We start from the raw sequence: 24,286 nt of genomic DNA, 5'->3' as shown, positions 1-24,286 counted from the left end.
GATCTCAAAGGTCTCTTCCAACCTGGTCTGGTCTATTCTATTCTATTCTATTCTATTCTATTCTATTCTATTCTATTCATTCCCCTCCTTAGGCACCTATTCTGAGGACTGTTTTCTTGGGGATAAACTAATGATCTAGGTTCTCAAAGTGAAATGAAGTGATAACCCTTGAATGTAATACATGTTTTTACTAAATACCTTGTTGTTCCTAACCGAGAATTTCCATTGTAACTTCTGGAAAACCATTTTATATTAGGTAAATTGCTATAACTCGAAGTTTTGATAACCTGGGATGTGATAGTGGTCGAGCCCATCTGTAGCAGAGTCAAAACACTGAAGTACTAAAATCAGTTTCAGTAATCAGACTTCTATATTAGAATCTATCCATGTATATCTACCCTGTAAAACTTCCTTTGCCTGTGAGGGAAAGCTGTTCATGTTGGCAAGACTGTGGCTCTGTTCAGTGGCTAAGGAAAGAGTGATGAAATTACAGTGTTTGTCTCAGGTGAGCGTGCTGCTTTTTCAGTGTCTTGTGCAAAGGCGGAGGAAGGTATTAGGATTCTCAAACTGATCATTGCCAAACCCCAGTACCCCATTTGGCCAATGGGCCCAAATGAAAAATGTCTACCGTGGAGGGAGCTGTGATCAGTAATATGTAGGACCGAATGGATGGTCTGTCTTTCACATGGCTTCTCTTGCTTGCAGCAAGACAAGGCTAGCGTGCTATCCCAGTGCAGTGACTAGGTATGGAAAAGTCTCTCCCTATACTGAAGTCTCATTCTGTACCTTAACTTTGCTTCTTTTTAGTTAAGGTCTGATCCTGCATAGACCAAACTTCATTTACGTTAAGATGTTTGAAGGAAAACATGCTTTGGTTCACAAAGCACTCCATACAGCACATTTTTTTCAAACTAATTGTCATGACATTTTTTCTCCTGGATCAGAAAATAATGTCTAGTACTAATGTGAAATAAGTCAGATGACTCAATGACTTGATAGTAATTTCTACGTTGTAATCCCATACTTACACCTGTCACTCACAGCAGTAAGACCAAGCAATCTTAAAAAATACCGAGTCCTAAGTAAGCAGTTGATACATCTCTAAATCTAAATGTAACTTCAGTGTACAGCTAATCACTCTAGGCTTACTTTATAAGCAGTGAAGGGGAAAAAAACCCAAAACCAAACAACAAAAACAACTAAATGAATACCAACAGTATTTTTTCAGGGGAATTAACTTCCTTTTAGCATAGATCTTGAAAATTCTGCAGATACACTCCTGTTTCTTTCAGGTGTCCACACAGGGAGGTCAGTGAGCCAGCTCAGCTATGGACAGGTACACTGTGAATAAACTGAAGTTTGGTGAGGCGAGGCTCACTCTATTTATCTCAACAGTTTCTTCCCATACAGGGTTGTATCGATTACACTGTTCCTCAATGTGACTTTATTATAAAGGACAATTTTCCATAGGAGAAAAATATTCTAACTTATTTCTCCTCCCCTCAAATATCCCATTTAATTTTGCCATTGGTGAACTGTTATGAATTTCAAGGTCCCACGTGGATTGGCCTTTCCCGTGTTTTTTGACAGAAGGTGAAAGGGCAGAGACTTGTAGCTGTGGCAAATACAGGTATCTTGGTAACAATCCATGAAAATACCATTTGGAAAAAAGCTGTCAGATTTCACTGAAAAAGAATGAGAAAATGACTGATGCTTGCTCTGGATAACGGTTGATGAAGAGTATAATTTAATGGCTAAAGATTTATGAGCTATTTCCTTCTAGAAACAAAAAAATAAGCAGTCAGCAGAAATTCTCAGAAGTGAGAAATATTGTTGAGGAAGTCTGATGTATATAAAATTAGGTATGTGTGAAAATATCTGCTGGTTTGGAGCAGGAGAATATTCCCTGCTCCCCTAAGTAGTTCAGAGCCTAAATTTTTGTTGTCTGTTCCACAGAACGCTAGCAACTTACTAGCTGCCATATTATGCTTGTCTTAGAAGTATCTGGGAAATCTATTCTGGTCTTTACAGCTACATAGAAGACTATCAATGAAGTGACAATTTGACAGTCTTGTCAAGTCTTTTGTCAGTATTTGTGCTGTTTTACACAACATCTGAAGTGATGGAACATTCTTGGTGTGTCTTTAGGCTGTGCTGTATAAAAAATATTGTGTGTGTGTGTGTACAACTTTCCTCAAAAGTGAAAATGATCAAGCAAAGCCACTGCTAACAGCTCGAGCACCAAGTGAGGCTTTTTAAGTACTGGGCAAATAAACCACATCTTGGAGCAGGCTTGGATATGTATAGATCTTCCTAAGACCTACTATTTCTTCTTATTTTGAATCTGCTCAACTAGATTCTGTTGACATTTGGATATTACTGGTTGTCTCCATGGAAGTGAATAGGGTGTAGCACTCCACGAGGAGTGCTACACTTAGGGTAGTTTTGCATTTATTTATTTTTTAGTAGACATAATTAATTGTTAGGGAAACTGAGGTCCTGAGTATATATTGCAAAAGAAAACATTTATGCTCCATGTCCTAACTAAATTCAGGGTGATTTTTTTTCCCTATTGCCAGTTGAGAAGATGCAGACTGTACTGTGCTGAAGTGCAAGCATCTCTGTGGATGCCAGTGCTGAGTCTCTAAGTACATTGTCCTCATTGTGCTTGGGGATGCCAGGGAGCCTGCATTGCTCACAATGACAGCGTTGCTAGACCTTTCAAATACAGCCGGGGGGAAACACAGGTCTGACACCAATCTCAATTACTTCTTAGCATGAGGAAAAGGGAGGACAACTTATAATTTTTAAAGAGTTGTCTTAGCAGCTATATTAGCACTTTGCATGAACACCTAGGACAGTGCAGCTGTGTGCTGGGCCATTATAGAAGCAAGTGGCTGTCTGCCATGATGAGCCCTGTGATATATACCCGTAAAGTTCACATGACCAGAAGAGAGTGGAACAGCTCTTACAGGAAAAGCTAAATGGATTTCAGGCTTCAAATTTGTGATGTGCTAGATATCTGAAACTGAACTGATGCCAAAATGTAGGCATGTCTCACTTGGAAGAAAGGAATACTGTCAGGGCTTTAATGATTTGACCTGGGTGGGGGAGAAAGTACATGGGGAAATACTTTATAGATATTTATTTCTTTTTTGGATACTGACATATAAGTTAAATCAGTGACTAAAACTGTTTCATAAAAATGGGTATTTATTTTCCAGTTGAAGACACTTACCCAGTATTGATTTACATAATTGTAATAGTATGTTTTCCTGCAAGGGTAATTATGGATGGTGAAGTGTTGATTAGCCTCTAATGTGATTTAGATCTCAAGCTACTTCTTCACAGCTCAATCACTGGCTATGTGAGCCAGGACTGAGAATCCACCATAAGAAATAAATGTGTGTTGTTTTCATTGTGAAATGAGGGAAGCCTATCATAGCTTGGTGAAGATGGCATCCTTTCATGCAGGCAGATATTGCAGGTCTCAGTGCGTAAGAACAAGCCCGTCTGAAACACAGTATCTCTGATTCTGACAAACTTGTAGTCTTCTGTGGGGAAAAAAATTCCCCTAGCACTTTATTCAACAGAAAGAAAAACTTTTCTATGTGTTGCAGGAAAGAAATCCTTGTTTGTCTTTCCAAGACATAGAATAGTGCGGGTTCTAAGCATATAGAGGCTTTAACAAACCTCCCCCAGAATAACCTGTGTAGGTCAATAATTGTCATCAGTATTCACACATATTTTTTTTTAACCACCTGTTTTCCAATTAGCTATCTTGCTGCATTATTCAGGGAAGTGATCAGGTTTCATTTTATTGCCTTTGTATTCAGACAGATGGTCAAAAGTAGGTGTTAGTGACAAGTAATATTCTTTAATATTCAAACTGACGCTTCCCAGTGCTCCTTTCCAAAGAGTCTGTCTCCCTTCAGTTGTGCAGTTTTGTTAAAGTGTAGCTATTATTGGTCTATTGAGAACAGTTGTTATTCAGAAATAACCAAGTCACCTTCTTGTCCCCAACAGCACTTGGGAACACAATTGCGTAACTAGTAAAGGCTGACATACGGGTGAAAACTCAATTTCATCAATGAATGAACTGAAAATCACTTCCCATGGCAGAAAAGAAAATAAAGATTTTAGGAACTGAACTGAGACAAGTAGTTCTTGTGTAGCTTCATATTCTGCATAACTTTACTAAATATCTAAATGAGTAGTATAATACAGTACTTTCTTTTTACTGAAAATTTCCATCATCCCCCCTTTTTTCTCTCTACAAGAGCTGCATTAATCCTAGAGGTAGCTGTTTAGCTGGTGCTTGAGGACATTTGTTGTAATCTTTGCTAATTCAAGATGTGGGATGGTTAATGGCTAAACATCTGGTCTGTGTTTGAGAGAGAATAGAAGATTTGCTTTTTGCCTGTCATTCTCTGCATGCTGTCTATACATCTATAATTTTTACAAGCTAATGCCTAAGAATTTAGCAAGAAAGGAACTCCACTCCGAAGACTGACTACGATGTAAGAAGTATGGCAAATAGATGAGCCCTGGTTGAGAGGCTGGGGCCAGCCTTTATTAAGGCACTTTAGACATTGTCTCTATGTGATGCAATGTATACAAACTGTCTGCCTGTACACATATGTACATGATATAGCTGTATCACAGTCTGTGTTTGAATGGCAGATTTGTGAGCACATGCAATTCCTTAAGCTGTTCAGGAGCGTGAGCTGAGCAACATCTGTGATTTGAATACTGACTCAAATAGAGAATGATGTGTCTTCAGTATTACAAACTTTGGGAGGCAAGATGGCAATTTGCTCTAATCATAAATGAAGAAAGAATGTAATTATGAAGTCTTATCACAGTAGTATTTGTTAAGAAAAGTAATATGAATCATCAAAAAACCAAATTGAATTTGGTAGATGGACGCAAATATGATGCAGCAAAACATCAACAGCAGTAACATGATATATCAAAACATGACCAGCAGCTGAACCCACTCAGGATCTGACTGGATGATAGAAAGGTCAGTTGACAAGATGCATAAGCTTTGAATCAAAATGTGATTAGGATGATTTAATACCTTTTAGTATTTTACTGACCACATTCTGCAGTGCATTACTGAGACTTGACACAGAGCACATCGAGACACGAGGGCAAGTGAAAACGAATTGTACCCAGTGTCCTGCATGCTTCTTAGCCAGCCTCTGACGTTAAGATGCTCCCTCAAGCTCAAGACTAGCTTTCATAACACAAGCAGAGGAATATTCGCTAGCCAGTGGAATCTTTTGGTTAATTTATGTGTATTTCTGTCTTGCTATTTCAGTATCATTTCGCTTATGTCTTTGTTACTTTGTTTTCAGAGGCCTTCATCAGCCTCATGCCGACCTTGGGGACTCTGGTTAGCGTTAAATATATCACATTCCTTTGTGCCCAATACTCCTCCGCATTTTCCGCTGAGTCCATTATGTTAGGAAGAAAAAAGTCACAGTATGAAAACATAATTAACTTTCCTGCAGCATTGTACATTCCTTTGTTCTCTCCTCACATATGCTATGCTCATGAAAGTGCTGTTCCCTACAAATCTAAGTGAATGCTAGTGGTAATGGACCCTGGACTTTTAGGAGTTTTGAGAGAAAGAGTGATGGGATTTACCAGCAGGGAGCTTGTCTTCTGCTTGACATCTTCAAAACATCCATCTGATTCATGTGTGGTGTTCAAGATAACCTTTGTGGCCCTTAGGCCCATGAAGGTGTAGTTAGGACTGAGGCTGATACTCTTAGGGAGAAGAATCTTTGAGCTGGGTAGGTTAGCAGTCACTTTGTTTCTAACTTCTGGCCTGATAGATCTAAAGGACCCTATTAGTCCTGTTTAATGAAGCATCATTATTAAAACATAGTGGAAGCATTTGCTTGTTTCTCCTTTTCTGGAAGGTTATATATATTTATTTTTCTCCATGCAGAATTATCTGTAGAAATGCTTTAAGTATGAAGTATTTTAACAAAAAGCTAACTTTGTTTTAATGTCGATACCAAAACTGTCTGATATGGAGCTGCTATGTGACACCTAAAGATGAAAACTGATCCATATGGATGCAAAGGGTAGTTAGTATTTTGAGGAAGTACAGTACATTTGCTCTCTTCAACCAAGAGGATGATGAGACAAAGGGCATTTCAGGCACCTCGCATTCTCTGCAGTAGGCGACTAGAGCTGCTAAGGCTCAGGTAACAGGGCCAGATCTATGTTGTATGGCTTGTATACACAGGAAGGGAAGAAAGAACAAACCTAGAGACATTTCTGTTGGGGAAACTGGAGACACCCAATCTTGTGGTTTTGCAACTGGGAAAAAAGAGAACCGTTTTTGTCAGTTATTTGTTGCTTCAACACAGCACTCTTCACTCAAAGAGCAATAAAGCAGTTGAAAGGATAAGGTATGGGTTCATGACACCAAGCCCAGTGCCTGTTTTACTTATTTCTGTGCTGACATCTGACCAGGTTCTGGGCTGTTGTGCTTAGGTAAGGGAAGGTGGGTCAAGGATTAAGGAATTGATACACTCCATGAAAGGAAGAATATAAGCATTTCAGCTTCACATTTGCACGTAGTCAGCTGGATGGTTGGAGTCCTAACTTGTCTGGGAATTTGTAGGGGAAAACAGTAAGGATGAGTTCTTAGGTGTTAAATTATTTGGATGTTTGGTGTCATGCTGAAGGGAGGACTAAATACAATAACATGCCTTTTCTTGTTGTTCTTTTTTTCTGAATACCCTGTGATAAAGTTTTCTTTTGTGTTTTCTTCCATCTCTCAAGCAGCACAGGGAAGATTTTGTGGAAAGGTTGTAAAGGCCTCACTTGCCTATACTTATTCACATTATATAGTGTCTTAGCTTGATTGATTCCAATTAGCTTACAAACTTAATTTCTTTTCAATTGTGAACAAAAGAAAAGGAATACAATTTATGGAGTTGAAATAACAAATGTTCCTGTAGAATTAACAGCGGACTCATATCTGCTACAAATATGGTAGAAGAAGGTAAAACAGTCCATAGTTAATGTTTCCATGTTTGTCTTGTCTACTGTACAATGCAGTCCATTCTGTCATTTTTCACTGGTAAACTATTTCAGCTTTGTAGTTCAGAAATCAGCAGTGAGAGAAAGCTGTGAAAAATGATGCTTGAAAACTTGACATCTGGGCATGTTCGGAGGAGAGCACTAAAATGTCAACTGATTAAGGCACAACTGCAGATTTCCATTAACACATTGCACGAGCTCTGCTGCAGCAGATGAAAGTCCCCTTCAAAAGAAGAAAGAAAAGATTCACAGCAGGTCATTGCCTAAACACAGAGACTAAATTAACTGAAAAAAAAATATTCACAGCTTCTTTCAGAATGCTTGCTACTCTGCATGGCATATTTCATTCACACCAGATGGGTCTTAATGCCAAATATTTATTTCTTGGTTTCTTGGAGTTTTCTCTGTTTATTTCTAGAAGTGTACCCTTGCATGAATGAGCAGTTTGTGAGAAGGAAATTTTCTTTTGCCACAAGTGCAGAAAGCAGCAAGTAAAAAAGAAGTCATTTAGGAGCTGGATTGTATGCAAATTTTTACTTTAGAATACTGATTTTGTAGTTACTTAACCCCACAGAAACAATGTTATCTTCAAAAATGATTGAGGAAAAAGTCTTTACACAAAGTTTCAAGATTTTGATCCACTACACCTTTCAGATAAACTCTTGGGTATGGATTGGGCCTTCACATCTGTATTCTGCATGGCTCCAAGAGGGCTATCTGCTCTGAGTGCATAACTGGACATGTAGTGGGGACTGTAGATTAGATTAGCTGCTGCTGAGCAGCTCTGCTGCTGTTGTGCATTACAAGTGTCTGTCCTCCCTGCTCTTTACAGTGCTGTCTGGTTTCCCTTAGCTTGGAGAGGGTGGTAGAGCTGGGACTTAAAACTGATGCAGCTTCTGTGTTGGACCAGTATACAGCATAACTTGTGTCTTATGGGCATGACCTCTATAGTGGGTCAGAAGCATCACGTGCCATTTGACAACATGAATCTCAAGGCAGCATCTGACTGGGAGATGAGTACCGTGAAGAAACTTGGTTGGTTAGCCAGCAAGGACCCTTTTGTCTTATTGGAGGGGTCATTTAGGGGGCACAGTCTCAAGCTGCACCAGGGGAGGTTTAGACTCAAAGTGAGGAGAAAGTTCTTCACTGAGCGAGTCGTTCGTCATTGGAATGTGCTGCCCAGGGAGGTGGTGGAGTCACCGTCCCTGGAGGTGTTCAAGAGGGGATTGGATGTGGCACTTGGTGCCATGGTCTAGTCATGAGGTCTGTGGAGACAGGTTGGACTCGATGATCCTTGGGGTCTCTTCCAACCTTAGTGATACTGTGATCTTTGAATCAGATTTTGGGAGAGTCACAGAAGACCAGAGACTGCTCATGGGAACAGAAAATATAGGGCACTGCAGCAACCTGAGAAGTGCATGGGAAGGCAGAGTGAATAATGTGTTATGGATGGAAAGCTAGCTTTATTTCAGGAAAGGGAGTACAGCACAGGAACTGAGATCAGTAGTGTCCAGCACATTTGTTTCAGTGGATTGAATGTTTCTGCATAACTGAAATAGTGATGAAGATATTTTGGTACCTGTATTGCTCATAACTTGCTACCTAGTGTTAAGGAAGAGTATGTACACAGAATGAAAGGAGTTGTCTGGGAAATAAAAGGAACAAGACAATGGACAAAAGACTCCCTATAAATCATACATCTTGAATTAATGATTTTAATCCAATGTTTAGTTACAGGGAGAGGAGTGGTCTGTTTTCCTTGTAAATGGTCAGTGTCCCAAGTAATTAAGTGCTAGCATTTTGATGTTTGTGCTGTTATGTACATAAGCAAACTCTGGTAAGAAGCTGTTGTCACTCGTGTAGTGGTGAGAATCAGAATGTTGATCAGCTCCTCCTGCACTGGGCACTCTGTCTTGTCAATGAGACAGAGCTCCTGAGGAAAACAAAATAGTGGTGGTCATAGTAGCAAAGCTTGAATTGTAGCATTATAGATGGAGGAAATGAGCTGTGATTTCATATGCAGTTTTCATACTTTCCCTTCCCCCTTTTGAATGTTCAGGGTTACCACTTTGTCACTTTGATAACAGGGGTATTTTTTCTTCATGTTCAAAGAAGTGCAAAGAAACTCCTTGTTTTATATGTATCACTAACAAAGGGTCTGCTCCTTGATTCTTTAGCATCATGGCCCAGCCAGGACTGTGGGTCTTACTACATTAATTGATAGCAAGACTCTTAATCTATATGAATAAAAGAAAATGGCAGGGAAGGAACAAGGACATATATAGGACTCTCAGAACATTATCAGAAGTCCAAATAGGTACTCTCTTCTGATCTTGGAGCCTGGCTTTTCCCACAGTTGTCTGTAGTACAGTCTTGTCCTTACATTAGATTATTCTTGTTCCTCTATTGTTTTGGCAGAATAGCTACTGATAATCAAGTGATTTTTCAGAAGTCTTGTCTGCCAAGCCTGAGTAAGAATGAGTCTGCAAAGATACAGCCCTCCCAGATAAACTTTGATAGGGTGTGATAAAGAAAATATTTCAAGTGATGTGTTTTGCAAGGGGAAAAGATTACAAGAATCATGGGAAACACTAGAAAATTGTGGAGTTGCCATCATTGGAGGTGTTCAGGAGGAGACTTGATGGGGTGCTTGGTTGCATGGTTTAGTTGATTAGATGGTGTTGGATGATGGGTTGGATGTGATGATCTTGAAGGTCTCTTCCAACCTGATTTATTCTTATTCTATTCCTATTTCTATTCTATCCTATTCTTTTTCTGTACTACCTCTATAATTTAGTTTTTCACAATAAAAAGATCCCATTAATAACAGTTACTTTCAGATTTAGCTCAATGTCATGAGATGTCCTGTTTTTATGTTCCTGTATTCATGCAGCTTTGATACACTGTGCTTCTACTCTGTGCAAATATAGAGGAGTCTTCAGTCAGCTCATGTGCTGTATGCAATCTGCATACAGATTGCATATGCAATCTGTATTGATTGTATGCAACCTGTCATTAAATACAAAAACTAAAATAACAATAAAGCATGACAAAATAATTTCATTGTAACTTTTAGGCTAATTTATTCAATTCTATGTTTATTCTTTGTGTTTAGAAAAACATTGTTGTAAAAAGCCCAAGTACAGTTAAAGGGTTGTGTGGCTGTTTCCCAGTGACAAATGGCAATTTTGTAAGGTAAAAAAAGGATAAAGCCTGTTCAAATGTAAATGATTATTTACCTGAGTTGTGTATCTGGGTTTGCTTAAGAGTAGGAGTAAATACAAGATTTTAAAATGAAAAACTGACATGGTATAATGAAGTAGTGGCCTTGCCAAATTATCCAGTAAAATGATGAAAATTGTTTCCAAACAATCTAGTTCATGTCTGGTAGTTCCTTATTACTTTGGTATCCTTCTGTGTGAAGGTTTTGAAGCTAGGTGCCTTTAAGAACCATGAAGTCACAGACCTCCCAGAGGTCCAGAGTGTCCAGGAGGTAGACTGGGAAGTGTTTTTCATTCCCCAAAGTCCTGCGTCCCTATGAACCTGGCTGCAGAGTCAGTTTGCTTCTCTTTTTCTCTCTGCTCTGGTGAGACCCTCACCTGGAGTACTGCATCCAGTTCTGGAGTCCCTGTTACAGGAAGGATCTGGAGGTGCTGGAGTGTGTCCAGAGAAGGGCCACAAGGATGATCAGAGGGCTGGAGCTCCTCTCCTATGAGGACAGACTGAGAGAGTTGGGGCTCTTCAGTCTGGAGAAGAGAAGGCTCTGAGGAGACCTTCTTGTGGCCTTCCAGTATCTGAAGGGGGCCTACAAGAAAGCTGAGGAAGGACTTTTTAGGGTGTCAGGGAGTGATAGGACTAGGGGAAATGGAAAAAAATCTAGAAATGGGTAGATTCAGATTGAGTGTTAGGAAAAGTTCTTCCCCATGAGGGTGGTGAGACACTGGAACAGATTGCCCAGGGAGGTGGCAGAAGCCTCATCCCTGGAGGTTTTTAAGGCCAGGCTGGATGTGGCTGTAAGCAACCTGATCTAGTGTGAGGTGTCCCTGCCCATGGCAGGGGGGCTGGAGCTGGATGATCCTTGAGGTCCCTTCTGACCCTAACAATTCTATGATTCTCTCCTCCTGGGAGGACACCCAGGCTGGTATTTGTTGCAGGGGAGGCCTGGTGTCAGCCTTGGCAATGCTGCCAGTTAGTAAGAGGGGCTTGGAGCTGCCAAGTCGAATTTCAGCTGGTTTGGAATAGGGCATAGAGAGGCATGGTAGGGGGTGGGGCATGAAAGCCTGGGTTTGTTGGCCTGGTTTGAAGGGAGGTTTGTGTGACGCTTTGGCTTAATGGGGTTCTGTGTAAAACCCAGGCTATGGATTTTGTGTATTTTATATATATTGTACTGGTTTATCGAGTTATGAATAGCATTTCCATTTAAATTTTCCACATCTATCCAATCCTTTGTGTGGTTTTCTTTTACCCCTTTTGGAAGAAGTAAAAGAGCATCTGTCTCACTCTAAACTAAGTCATTCAGTAATTCTTACTTGGTTAGCAAAATAAACTCTCCTACTTTTCTTCTCCAATGCTGTATTTCCATACTGAAGAAACTTGCTTTTTTTTTAGAGATGATTAGCTTACTTCCTTATATTTACATTCCTTCTCCTGTTCCTAAGTAAACACCCTGGAGCTCACTTGCAGGTGATTAGTAGGCTTGTTCATTCCACTTCTTGTATATGTTGAATAAATTCTAGAGAATATCACTAGATGAAGAGGATAATTATGTGTCTTTCTTGGCCAAAGAACTCCAGGGAATAAACACTTTTTTTTCTTTGTAATTCTTTATATAGACATAACTCTGAAGGACAAGGGAAAACTGGTGTGACTGTAGAAGATCTAATGCTTTCTGAAAGTATCTTGGGACATCTTTATGGTTTCTGGATAGTAGAATAGAATAGAATTATCCAGGTTGGAAAAGACCTTTGAAGTCATCAAGTCCAACCTATCACCCAACACTATCTAATCAACTAAACCATGGCACCAAGCACCCCATCAAGTCTCTTCTTAAACATCTCCAGTGATGGTGGCTCCACCACCTCCCTGGGCAGCTAATACATGGAGATTCTGTTGGCTGTGTTCAGGGATGTGAAGAATTTGGCTTGTCCTTGTGACCGTTTGACGCTGAAACACGTGTCAGTCCTCCAGCACCTCCAGTCCCAGGATGTGATCCTGCCTGCCTGCCTGCTGGTGCCCACCCTGGTCCTCAGGGCCTCCCTCTGAGCTGAGGGATAGGGCTACTGCTTTTCCTTTTGCTAGTTCAATCGGTGGCGAAGCTGAGCAGACATCTTAGTGCCACTTAGCCAGGATGCTGACACAGCCAGGATTCTGACACAGCCATCCCACAGACTGTCGCAGACAAGGTGCTGCTGTCAACTGCACCCGTGTGCAGGAGCCATATCAATATAGACAGCTAAATCTCCTCCCTCTGGGCAGCTGGCAGAGACAGAAGATCTCTAGGGAAGGCACATATCCAGGCAAACACACACTTTGTTTTACATGGAACCTGCCCCTTTTTTATCTCTTTCTTCCCTCTTTTTTCCTCTCCATTTTCTGACCCTCCACTGTCCTTCATCAGATTGCGTAGTCCCACCAACTGCTCCAACATCCTTATCATGCTGCAGAATCCTGTTTGCCTGCAGTTTCTTGACAGCCCACCAGTTAGTGTGTCTGAAGAAGTTTGGGGTGTTTTTTTTCTTGTTTATGTTTTCCTTTCATGTTTATGTCTGTATTTTGTTCCTTTTCTTAATATTTCTTCTTGCACTGGAAAAGTCATTGACCAGATACCCTTAAAGGGGCATTCTCTTTCCACACACTTACAAGTTGTACTTAGCATGTTATAGCAAAGACAAGCTATGACATCATTGTGAATACTGTTTCTCAAGGTTATTAGGTAGCAGAATCAGAAACCTGCTAGCTTCTTCTGCACTGAAGAATGTTAATTTTTGGTCTTCCATTTTCTGATCAGATAGCTTTGATAGCAAAATAAGAGTGGAGCTGGTCCATGAGTATGAAACAGTTAAGAAAATACCCTTCAGACAAATCCTGGCTGTAACAGAGGGGCCTGATGGTACAGTCATTAAAGCAGAGAATATTTTTCTAGAAGTTAGTGGGAGACTACAGTATCTTGGTGAGTTCCACAGGCCCTAGGAAGAAAGCCATGGAAGATTCCCATGAACTCTGTGTTTGCAATTTGAATTAAAGCTAAGGTTTTCCGCAGGCTCAGTGTATCACAATGAGCCCTTTCAGGTGGGGGCAGAAGGGAACAAAACACACTGTCCTTTCCCATCTATGCATGCATGCTGTGCTATATTTATTTATTTGATTTTTTTACAACCATATTTATTACTTTACTCTAAATATTCTCATATTTCTGTTTTTCAGGTCAGAAAGTATGCTATGGTGACTTCAAGCATTCTTGTTATAAGTTAGCTTATTTCCAGGACTTGTCTAGACGTGTGGGCTTTCAGGAGGCCCGCCAGGCTTGTGAAATTGATGGTGGGGCTTTACTAAGCTTGGAAAGTGAAGCTGAGCAGCAACTAATAGAAAACATGTTGCAAAACCTCACCAAGTCAGGATCTGGGATTTCTGATGGTGATTTCTGGATTGGGTTGTGGAGAAGTGGTGATGCACTAGCCACCTCAAGTGCCTGCCCTGACCTCTACCAGTGGGCTGATGGAAGCAATTCACTGTTCAGGTAAGTCCATAAAACTGCTTATTGAGGAGTTTCATGGAAAAAATACAGAGTGAAATGTCCAAAAAGTCTTCTAGAATAAAGCTTCAAGCCTTGCTGCCCCATGAAGTTGGTAGCATTCCTCCTTAACTTCTACAGATAGAGGGGAGATGGCAGCCAGGGTTATGAATTTGAAGCTGCAGGAGTGTGATACAGTGTGGTTTCAACCTAAAGTGTTCTTTGCTCATCTGATGAGTTGGCAGTTTTGCATGTTTTTCTGCCCCATGTAGAGTCTTCAGGATGCCAGGTGGAAGCAGGCAGACTAATTCTGCAAGGCTCAGGTCACCTCAAATCAGGGAACCAGCCACCAAGTAAATTAATGCATGTCAGTGCAAATTATTCTGTTTCTACCATGTCTTTTGAAAAGCCTTTAATTTCCTGATTAAACCAAAGTCCAGACTAGCAGCAGCTCACAGGACTTGGGACAAAGGAATGGGTAGGAGTCAGATAGGCGTGAAAACAGGTAGGGTCTTAGTAGTGTGGGCTGAGCAGTAGGGTGTTCTGCAAAAGTTCTTTGGTCAGAATGTTTTTTAAGATCCTGAGAAGTGGAGTCCAGGCCCTAAACTTATTTCACAAAGGAGCTGTGGGAAATGCAGCATATATTTGAAGAGGATGGAGCCATTGGAGTTGACATGTCTTCATTGATGTAAACTCTTTTCTTTGGCATCCTGGTGAATCTTGCCATCAAAATCTGAAAGCTTATTTCTATGTTTGTGCTACTAGAAATTGGTATACAGATGAGCCTTCCTGTGGAAGTGAAGCCTGTGTTGTGATGTATCATCAACCAACTGCAAACCCTGGTCTGGGAGGGCCATACCTTTATCAGTGGAATGATGATAGATGCAATATGAAGCACAATTTTATCTGCAAGTATGGCCCAGGTAGGTAAAATTAAAGCTGTATTTCATAGGTGGTGCACTTTCTGAGAAAAACAATTGGCCTGTTGTTTTGTGCAAGAATCAAAGTGTCTTGTGGCCTGGAATACTGATTCCTGTGGTGTGTGACTGCCTAAGCTGGCATTAACAGGGGATGCAATATAGCAAATCTGGTGATAACTTAAATAAAGCTGTCTGTATCCAGCAAGAATGTTCTCAAGGTTAGCTTCACTGTCATGCATTCTCAGGTTTACTTGGATTTGACTCATTCACCAGTTGTTTTACTCCCCACAAGGTGTTTTAAGTGGCCATTTTCTAATTCTCTTGTTCTCTATCTAGTAGGATGAACACGACATGCCTTGGCCCTGCTGCAAAAGTAATTACACTGCCCTTGTGGCATTATATGCCAACTTGTGTGATGGCTGTCTCAAAAAGTTTTGCCTTAAACAATGAAGGCCTATATAGCAATAAGACAATTCTGCATTCCTGCATGTAGATTTATAGATATGAGAAGCAGATGCAGACTAGTTCAGATGGTGATACAAAAAAAACCAGCTCACAGAAATTTGGCTGTACTTCCAGGTATGACATAGGGTCTGTATTTGTCAGTAGAGGCAACATGGATTATAAGCTAGGACTTTGTGCAAACAGAGAAAGGACGTGGAAAATAAACTTCCAAGTTGAGCCTGCAACAGTTTCTGCCTTGGGTGGTACTTATGATAAATGAAACCCAAGTTTTTCAGCAGGATCATGCAAATATTTTCAAATAATTTATGGTGTGTCAGCTTTTCCAAAACTAATGCCTATGAAATCCTACTCTTAACAGCTATTTGACCTACCTAATTCTGCAGTTTCCTACATGCCTACCTTCTTCTTGCTCATGATCTAATAATAATCACACCCCTCCTACAGATCTGTCTGCCTCTAGAGACCCAGGCTATTTTCTTCCTTCAGTTTTGGTGGCTAATAGCTTTCTCATGGTCTAATATTTTAATGGGGATATTAATAACAGTTAATATTGCAAGCAAATACTTGGAAGACTTGATAGACCCACACATTTTACCCTCACCCCCAAAATCTGTTCCTGCTTCCTAATTTATTGGTGAATATCACTATTTTGTGGTAATTGGTTATCATCTGGGTCACATAGGCTCTTCAAGGATCTACGATGTACAATTTTATCACTTTTACAACAGCTCACAATTCTTTTGAAATAAAAGAACAGGATAGCAATGTTTTAAATGGTTAAAATAAAAATTTTATGTCAGAAGAATGCAGGCTTGATTAAAAGGGCTCACTTTCAAGCATATTTCATACCTTGAAAATCAAATTCAATTGAAATAATTATTCTGTACTAGTGAACTACTTTCCATTCTAGTTGAGATGTGATAAATAATTGTTTTTTTCCTATTGCTTTCACCATCTTAAAGAAGGCTAAATATTGTCAGAAAACAAAGTGATAACAGTAATAAGGAAAATGAGTTTATATTTCTTTCATTATGTAGAAATCGATTGCTAGCATATAAGGAAGTATATAATAAGGCAAACGATATATAGGTCTATTGTTATTAGGACTGACATTGTTATGCAGCTAAATACAGCACCACTGAATTGTAGCTGTTTATTTTTTCCCAAGCTGCTGGGATTGTGCTCTTCAGGAAAACAGGCTATTCTCCAGAAATGCATTTTTCTGTCACAGAAAGGAGTAGATGCATAAATGTATATAAATAGGTGCATGAATTTCTTCCACTGCCTGAAGAAAGTACCACAGCGTTAGACGGAAGATTACATTTTCTAGCTGAAACCTAATGAGACTTACAAATTACCTTCCCCCCACCCCCGCAAATCACTGCAATATATTCAACATAAGCTGTTTGTATTTGCAGTGCAAAATAATGCATCCATTTTACCAGGAGTATTAAAGTGCCACATGCATATTGAATTTCACTTTGTTATCTGAGCATATTGTTTTTCATGACTTTTCTGTCTGTTTTGAATATGTGGTGTATGATACCAGTCACAGGCCAAAGCACAGGGGTTGCAGGTGACCATGAAGAAGTTGCATCTAATTTTATCAGTAGTAAGCTCAGGGCAGTGCTCATTAGGCAGTTTAGTTCAAGCAGCAGCTACATTCCTGGTAGCCACCATCATTTTGCTAAGCCCTTTTCATAGTACCTCCCTTGGCAGCATTTACTGTTGCAATGTGCAGTCTGGCTTTAGATCATATTGATCATTCAGTGATCTTAAATTTAATTATAGGTTGGCAATTGCAACCACATTTAGTTCCTGCGCAGCTCCTGGAGGTTTGATTATGCAATCAAATTAAAAACTCATCTCCTTTTCTGCTGTCTGGATCTAAGAACTCAGTTCTTTGTGGTATTTTGATGTCTATCTATGGCCAAACATAGCCAATTTTTACCAGAGAAGATGAAATAATTGCTTTTGTTCTTGTAGGCTTTATGTCCTTGATTTCTCCCAGCTTTTTGTGTTTTCAGGACAGCTGAGACTGCAGGCTAATGACACTATTATGTTAATAAATGTTTATGATAAAGGAGTGTGATTCAAGCAATCACACAGATTATGCTGTTATGCCCAATATGAGGTAATTAATTCTGTAATCTTTGCAAACTTTTAGAAGTAACAATAGCCATAAGTAAACACTCCATCTTAAATCCATTAAATGATTCTCCAGTTTCTGATGCATTACAAGAAATACGATGCTATCATTCCTCTTTCAGTTATTTCACCTCCTTACGGGATGTATTAGAAACTAGTGCCCATGAATTGTATTTCAGAGTTGCCTGTTGCAAAACCAAACTATGTGAATCATAGAATCAGTCAGGGTTGGAAGGGACCACAGGATCATCTAGTTCCGACCCCCCTGCCATGGGCAGGGACACCTCACACTAGAGCAGGCTGGCCAGAGCCTCATCCAGCCTGGTCTTAAACACCTCCAGGGACGGGGCTTCAACCACCTCCCTGGACAACCCAATCCAGGGCTTTACCACTCTTCACGGTGAAGAATTTCTTCCTCATGTCCAGTCTGAATCTCCCCACTTCCAGCTTCATTCCATTCCCCCTAGTCCTATCACTACCTGATACCCTAAGAAGTCCCTTCCCCAGCCTTCTTGTAGGCCCCCTTCAGATACTGGAAGGCCACAATAAGGTCACCTCGGAGACTTCTTTTCTCCAGACTGAACAACCCCAACTCTTTCAGTCTGTCCTCACAGGAGAGGTGCTCCAGCCCTCTGCTCATCCTCGTGGACCTCATGAAGTTGACATCTAACCTTGTAAACTCATGCTGATTTGTTTTGCTTCATAGGAAGGATTCTGTAAGCATTATTTTGAAAATGTGAGTAAGGTTTAGGTATCAGTTGAGAATACTTCTTTATTTAAATTGGTTTAGATTCATCTGCATGAATAAAAATTTGATTATGTTATGAGAAATTAAGGAATTCAGTGGTTTAGCCAGTAACTTAGCAGAGACCACTAAGAATAGAATAAACTATAGCCCTTTTCTAAGGAGCAAAACATATGAACTAGAAGTGATTTGATACCAGCTTGCAAATAGCCTTTTGTAAGAAGGTTGTAGCCGGGGAGTGCAGCTAGAGGACACAGTCTCAAGCTGTGCCAGGGGAAGTTTAGGCATGAGGTAAGGAGAAAGTTCTTCACAGAGAAAGTTGTTAGCCATTGGAATGGGCTGCCCAGGGAGGTGGAGTCACTGTCCCTGGAGGTATTCAAGAAGGGATTGGACATGGCAATTGATGCCAGTGTTTAGTAGTCATGAGGTGTTGGGTGACAGGTTGGACTTGATGATCTTTGAGGTCTTTTCCAACCTTATTGATTCTATGATTCTAAGTACTTGAGAAGGAACAGACAAAACAATTCCAGCACAAGAAGGTCCCACCAAGAATTGTTTAGTCCAGTGAAGAAGACATGATCAAGGATAGCAAACAGGCTGGAGAGTGAGATTTTGGGTAGGGATGAGGGAGAAAGGGCAGTAGGGATCTTGGATATAGCATATACTGAAGAATTTAGGAATTACTGTTTTGGAGTGTGTATTTGTTTCTGTGATGTTGCCTGCAGAATAATGAAAACATCTGTTTTATTACACACATTTTTCATTCTTCAACAATAATTTTCAAATATTGATTTAACAGATAAGGTCTTAGAAAAAGAATTAGGAGCCAGAGCGGAGCCAGATTACGGTAAGACATTTTGAAATGTTAAATTGAGTTCCAATGGTAAATACACAATTATAAGGATGGCTTACAAGAACCTTCATAATTCCTCAGGTTTATGACACATGATTTAGAACTGGAACACAGGAAAAAATGAGTCCTTTAGAAAGCAGTAGCTACAAATACATGGTTATTGTTCAGAATAGCACTGCTCAAAAGTTTTGTTCCAGGTGTGATCCAAATTTTGCAACTAAATCTTGCTTGCATGCTTATATCCAGCATTTTAATCAAACTTGAAAATGCTCATTCCTCCAATATCAATTAAGATGTAATTACTATTAATTTATTTTAAAGTATAACAGCCATACCTTTTACTCAAGATTTTGCTAATATGTCTAATACGATTTTCAGACATTTTACCAACAGTGCCGGCAGGAAATCCTTATGACACAAGCAAACCAGAAGATCAGTATCATATTATTGCCACTGAAACAGGTAATGTGTTCATATGAATCTAGTGTTCTGGTAAAAGTATTAACAGTGGTCTCAGTTAAATTAATCTTTAACAATTTCCATTATTGTCATTGGGAGGATGTAGTCTGTTTCCTCAGGAAGCGCCCTGAAAGCATATACTTTGGAATAACATTTGAAAAGTTTTAGTCACTCCTGTTTGTAGCTGTGGAAAACAAATTATTTCCATGTCCTCCCAAACTTTCATCCAAACTTAGTTTAGCATTCTGAGAAACCTTTACTGCTGCCTCTGACCCTGGTGAATCTCTGTCGAAGTGCAAGATTTCACTGGAGTGAAATTGCTGAGGTGCATCTCCTAGGCTGTAGTAACCAGTTCCTTGCCTTTCTTTATCTCCTTCTCACGTCTTCTCCAACACATGTAACAAACACATGGGCATATATTATCTTTTATATTTATACCCAAGGCTCACCAAAAAAAAAAGATACAAAAGAATCTTCCCTGACAGCACATTAATTTTTCAGTTCTCTACAGAATAAGATGAATTTTTCAGTTACCTACACAACAAGAACTGCACTATTTCTCCCCCAGGTACTGTCTTTTAAGGAACACCACATTCTAAGGGGAGTTAATGTGCTTTGTTGAGATTTCTGGTAGAAATGGCACTTGATGTTTTGAAAATGGATACCTCCTCCCTGGGAGCTTGCTGTAATGCCCCAGCTACTTCATTTACAATTTACATCCTAAACAGTCCTGATGTTCGTGAAGAATTGTGACATGGCCTCAATCCTCTCTAAGGATTTCACAGGATTACGGAAAACGGGTGCTCCATTTCCACACTGATTAGCTGGGTTTGAGCCAGTTTTCCTAACTGATGTTCTCTCCAGAGAAACTGGAACTCCAGAGAAATGAATATACTGATGACCTTACTATTTGAAATCAATAATGCCACTTATATAAACCATGCCAAGACTCTCTGTTTAAAACTTGTAAGTAAACCCAACCTGAACATTCACATTTATTCTTGCTAGTGAAAGTATGTTCAAAAAGAGAGCATATGTTCAAAAAGAGAGCAATTTGTGAGAAGGGCCCCACATTTTGTATGTTGAATATACACTGTTATAAATCATGGGCATATAGTTACTGAAAAAAAAATCAAACTCTTCTGGAAGTGCTAGACCCCATCCTTTATTGCAGGCAGGTAATAGTCCCAGCTTGTACCATTTCCCATTCCTTTTGTTCACAGACCTGTGGGGAGCAGCTCTAGCTCTCTCTTGATTAGTCAAGGAGAGTGTGCATTTTTCTTTTCAGGGGAATGAGGAGACAAGAAGAGAGTTTTGTTCCTCTTGTGGCCCTGCAAGGGTGGGAATCCAACATGCAAGGACAACTGAATATGCAGGATATGTGGACTGTAGAAATTATAGGCTGTGAAATATGCTCTGTTGAAATACATAAATTTTCAATGCAAAATTGAAAGTCTTGCACTGGTGATAGATAATATTAGAATTTAAGTTCTCAAGATATGTTTTGCATAGTCTTCTTATAGAAGGAATGTATGAATGTTCTGTTCTGTAAATGATTTGCATTTCTGATTTTTGCTCCAGAATTTTTACTCTCACACTTGCAGAGTATTTCAACAAGGGAGATATTGATGGGAACTTTTGTCTTGTAGGTATAATTCCAAATCTAATCTATGTCATAATACCTACTATACCACTGCTGCTGTTGATACTGGTGGCTTTTGGGACATGCTGTTTCCAGATGCTTCATAAAAGGTAAAATATACTAATCCATAATGGTCTCATAATGCAGAATTCATATTTCCATTGGCAAGCTATTCATACTAAAAGATTGCTTACATCTGTCCCTAAATATGCAAATAAACATTTTTTTCCATCTATTAAAATTCAAGTAGTTTACAGCTGTTACAGCTTAATAGTCACCTTCAGGCTTTTCCACAGCATGCTGAAATAGTCAGGCCTCGAAGTATATAGCCACTAGGACTTCAACAGTTTTTCAAGGAGTTATCTTTGCTGACCATTTGATAGGCTGAGCTACAGTCAACACTTCCACGTCACCTCTTCCAGCATAATTACCACTTATACAGCATCTGGGCTATGGGAAACAATAGGGGGATCCTCAGTGACAGAGGATGAACTCAAGGACTCGCCTCACTTTCTGACCAAAAGTGTAGTTTGTTCCAAGGATAAAACTAAGGGGCCAGCAGCTGTTTAATTCTGTTTCAGTGTAGATACCACCGGAGTAGATGAATTGAAAACAAAAGGCAAAACCCATGGGTTTAAGCCATACACTAGGGCAACTCCTTTGCACATCATGTGTCTGCCAGAGAAGATATATTAACTAAATAATTTATGTGTACATAGCTGTAGTATCAAACAAATGTGCAAGTAGGAAACCTTGCAGCCAATGAAAGAGGATAAGTTTTGATCCATGCCTTCAAACTATTTGGACGTTTTAGCTTTCTCAAAAGCTGACATACCAATATATGACAACATAAAATACATATATTTTTCCCCCTAAACTAATCTTTCTGAAACTTTCAAGGATGTTTGTCATGTTGCAGGTTTTCTGTTTGTTTTTTTTTCCCCCAGAAAGTGCTCTCAAGTTAAGGTAATCCAGAAAAATGTAACTGAAATATCCTTTACGAATCAATGCTGTATTGGTAAAATAACAAGTAATAAACAGATTGTCAAGGTGTTGCTCTTCTTGAGGAGCAGGAATAGCAGTAAGGAATAAAAGATCACTGTTTTGGGAAATTAGGAAAAAAATCCCGAAATCTTCTCCTTACTTTTAGTCTTCTTTGGGTATTTTATTTAGCATTTTCTGCAAATAGCTAAATACCTCATTTAAAGTGCAAAACCACTCCAAATGTCACATCTATTTGTATCGCTACAAGTGAGTGGTGATGTTCACAGCTCTCCTTAGTAATGTTTCACTGACACAATCACAAACAAATTAGGGAGTCTCCATCACAAACTAGATTGAGTCCTTATTTTATGCAGTTCCCTATAAAGAAAAGTGTGCTTTCCAACATGTCCTGTGACAAGCGACTTCATGCTTGTGAAAGGTTACAACTAAACCTCAGTACTGCAGCTATAGAAGGGTGGAAACTCAAAGCAAAAAGAGTAATGAAGGGATTATATAACTGCTATTTTTATACATATAAATAATCTAAATCTGGAACCCTTATTACAATGGACTTGGATTTCTTGGTAAGTATGACATACTTGTTCAGATCTTTTCTAGCAGCTCTTTCTCTCCCCAGTAAAGGTTCAGCTCTTAAATACTCCTGGGAAAACACTGAGAGATTCATGGCCCACTGAAATCAATAGAAACAGCAGTGTTGACTTCAGTGGGCTTTGATCAGGCCTTTGATGCTGTATCAGCTCACTCAGAAGTAGTTAATCTGAACTTCCAAGACTTCAAAATTGCATGACACAGATATCCAGATTTAGCTTGGAAGACTTTCCCCCCACCCTGTAATATTCATTTTGGGTTGCACCAAAACTTTAATTACAGAAAATAAATTTTTCTTTAAAATTCATGTAAGTCAAAAAAGGATATTCTGGTATCACAAAAAAAATGTAGGTTTTTTTGATCTGTTGAAATAGAGCTTTGTTTTTAAACAATGTTTGCCCATTTGTTTTCAGTTATTTCTCCACATATGACCTACCTCATGAATCATTTTGGTTCATCACAAATGCACAGTTCATAGACAAAATGCAAATCAAAAAAAAGAGGCAACCACTTGAATTGGTCAGCTGGACACTCTAGAGCTTTAGGAAAGGGATTCTGTCCTGCTGGGGAAGGAGGGATCCCCAACTTTCCAAATGAACCTGACTTCTCATTCTTTTTTAGGCTTCCACAACATGGTGACCTTTCCTCTGAAAGCTACAATCCATGGCCAACCAGGACATATCTAGCTTGAAAGGTCATGACTAATTTTGCCTGGCATTGGGCTCTTAAAGGGTAGTAATAAGGCAAACCAAAACGTCTTCCCTGTAGCTAGTAGAAATGGTCAGCTCATTCATGCTTAGATGCTCTCCCTTTCATTTCTTCCAGGGAAGCAAGGAGAAACTGCTTCAAAGACCCATCTCCATTATCATCTGAATGCCTTGCAGAAAGTTTAATTTCCAACCTGGTATATTTCTGAGTTTCTATGATTTCATTTGATGGTCAAAGCAGCGATATGCTCAAGCTTTTTTGTATCTTCCTTACATTTCTTACTAAAACCTATTTCCTGAACCAGTTCTACAGCTGATGAAAATCAGCATAGGTTCACTGAGGATGAACTCATTTTATACAGCTCAAATTCTGATCTGAGGTATTTAGAAATTGTTCCTGCTGTGTGGCAGGGACTCTCCATTGAAAGCTTTTAATCATTGATTTACAAAATATGACTGATTTTGCTGTATTAATCTGTAGGGAAGTAGTGAATCAGGTTCTTAAAGAAGTGCTGAAACTGCTTGATTCATTGCACATGATTTGTTTGTGTCATTGTGGCCTGATCTAAAGTCCACTGAAACCAATGAGGAACTTTTCAATTACTCCAATGGGCTCAAGTACTTAATGCATTACATTATAGGACTTCAGAGGTAAGTCTGGAGGGATTTAAATCTACTGTACCCTCCAGCTCCCTCAGAGTGCATTTTAAATCAACTCAGATGCATTTACATATACCCACCAGGGAAAGGGTAAAACTCTTAAGATTGTTGAGGTCTTGACTCTCAGGTTTCCAACTTAGAGAATTGTGTGGGGCTACTTCTCTGATTTTACTTAATTGGAGAAAATTATAAAATCAGCATAGAATGTGGCCAAAGACTAAAACATTTTGATTGAAATACAGCTGCACTGCTTCATGAAGTGCCTCTTCTGTTCAGCAGAATGCAGTACACTGTCA

General features: G+C 39.5%; 1 protein-coding gene across 1 annotated transcript in view; it reads left to right on the top strand.

Annotated features, from left to right (window-relative positions):
* The window catches only part of CHODL (chondrolectin), a 29,545-nt gene that overhangs the window by 3,980 nt on the left and 1,279 nt on the right, over nucleotides 1-24,286 (top strand). Inside the window, exons 2-5 of the mRNA XM_054165935.1 lie at nucleotides 13,492-13,804; nucleotides 14,564-14,721; nucleotides 19,308-19,391; nucleotides 21,038-21,140. Coding sequence (XP_054021910.1) covers nucleotides 13,492-13,804; nucleotides 14,564-14,721; nucleotides 19,308-19,391; nucleotides 21,038-21,140 — 658 coding nt within the window. The remainder of the gene's footprint in view (nucleotides 1-13,491; nucleotides 13,805-14,563; nucleotides 14,722-19,307; nucleotides 19,392-21,037; nucleotides 21,141-24,286) is intronic.

The sequence above is a fragment of the Dryobates pubescens genome, chromosome 12 (genome assembly GCF_014839835.1).
Source record: "Dryobates pubescens isolate bDryPub1 chromosome 12, bDryPub1.pri, whole genome shotgun sequence".
NCBI classification, from domain to species: domain Eukaryota; kingdom Metazoa; phylum Chordata; class Aves; order Piciformes; family Picidae; genus Dryobates; species Dryobates pubescens.
The sequence above is the reverse complement of the archived record's forward strand: the minus strand, read 5'-3'. Positions and strand labels throughout refer to the sequence as shown.